Consider the following 1,219-nt stretch of genomic DNA (forward strand, 5'->3'; position numbering starts at 1 on the left):
TCCAAACTAACACCGTGAGAGAGGTGTTAGTTTTTTATCTTGAAAAGATGAATTTACCCTTCTTCCTCTCCTCTATTTGCCCTGAACTTACCCCTCTCTCTCTCATCCTTTCCATTTTCCCATAACTCACCCTCTCTCTCTCTCTCTCTCTCTCTCTCTCTCTCTCTCTCTCTCTCTCTCTCTCTCTCTCTCCATTTTCATTTCTTTGATTTCAGTCTTTTCCTTGATTTCTAAATTGATTCTCTGTTTCTCTTTTCCAAATTGATCGTTTCCAACTTAAGAGGAAGAAGAGGGGTGATTCTCTCTTTCCAACTTAAACTCATCCCTTTTCTTCCTCTTCTCCCAATTTCTTCACCGCTTTATTGCCTTAAACCAACTTCTTCTCCCTTCCTCATCTGAATAACAACAAAAAAAATCAAGAGATTTAGATTTACATACAGATGGAAGAAAAGCTCAAATTACAAATCAGATCACACCCAAACAAATCACCCAACAATTTGTAATACATTATATAACAACCAAATATATAATAATTAACAATGAAAACCAACAAATGATGAAGGAAATGGTCAAAAGACTCAAAGTCTCAACCCCATTCTCAATCTCGGACTAAATTTGTGAAGGAGAAAAAAATCGAGATCTGAAGCGAGAGAGAGAGAGAGAGAGAGGGAGAGAGAGAAAAGTCTTCTACCTACATCACAAGATCCATCCTCTATTCCTCTGAGAAAGAGAGATTAGAAGAGCAATCCGAAGGCGAGAGCCATTAGGGAAGCAAATATCGTGGGAACAAAGACGAGTCGATGCCGGTGTCGGAGCTTCAACTACTACCGGAGCTTAGTTCGTAGATTATAGACCGCATCGGAAGTGGGAGCCGATGTTGGAGCTTCAGCTATTGCTACATTCTGGACCGCTGAGACAGCCAAGACCATGAGGATCACAACAGCGAAGAGTCTCATCTTCAATGCCTCCATTTACAATAAAATGCTCGGAATACAAACCCATCCACGAATTAAGTATCCATAACAAAGCCTACCCGTAGAACAAAACCCTGGAAAAGAAAGGAGAGGAAGAAGGGTAAATTCGTCTTTTCAAGTTCAAAAACTAGGAGAGGAAGAAGGGTAAATTCGTCTTTTCAAGTTCAAAAACTAACACCTCTCTCACGGTGTTAGTTTGGGTGATTTAAATATAATAAACGGATTTTTATGGGGGATGATGTAAT

General features: G+C 39.7%; 1 protein-coding gene across 1 annotated transcript; it reads right to left on the bottom strand.

Annotated features, from left to right (window-relative positions):
* Window positions 1-391: 391 nt before the first annotated feature.
* Window positions 392-971, bottom strand: LOC122064667 (arabinogalactan protein 13-like). The gene is made up of 2 exons (XM_042628426.1): window positions 829-971; window positions 392-395 (listed from the first exon to the last, which is right to left on the bottom strand). The coding sequence occupies exons 1-2, from the start codon at window positions 969-971 to the stop codon at window positions 392-394; spliced, it is 147 nt and encodes a 48-aa protein (XP_042484360.1).
* Window positions 972-1,219: the final 248 nt, after the last annotated feature.

The sequence above is a fragment of the Macadamia integrifolia genome, unplaced genomic scaffold (assembly GCF_013358625.1).
Source record: "Macadamia integrifolia cultivar HAES 741 unplaced genomic scaffold, SCU_Mint_v3 scaffold1711, whole genome shotgun sequence".
Taxonomy (NCBI): domain Eukaryota; kingdom Viridiplantae; phylum Streptophyta; class Magnoliopsida; order Proteales; family Proteaceae; genus Macadamia; species Macadamia integrifolia.

What these genes read in the sequence shown, in the direction of transcription:
- LOC122064667 (XM_042628426.1), bottom strand. Translation starts at nt 971, where the DNA reads ATGGAGGCATTGAAGATGAGACTCTTCGCTGTTGTGATCCTCATGGTC.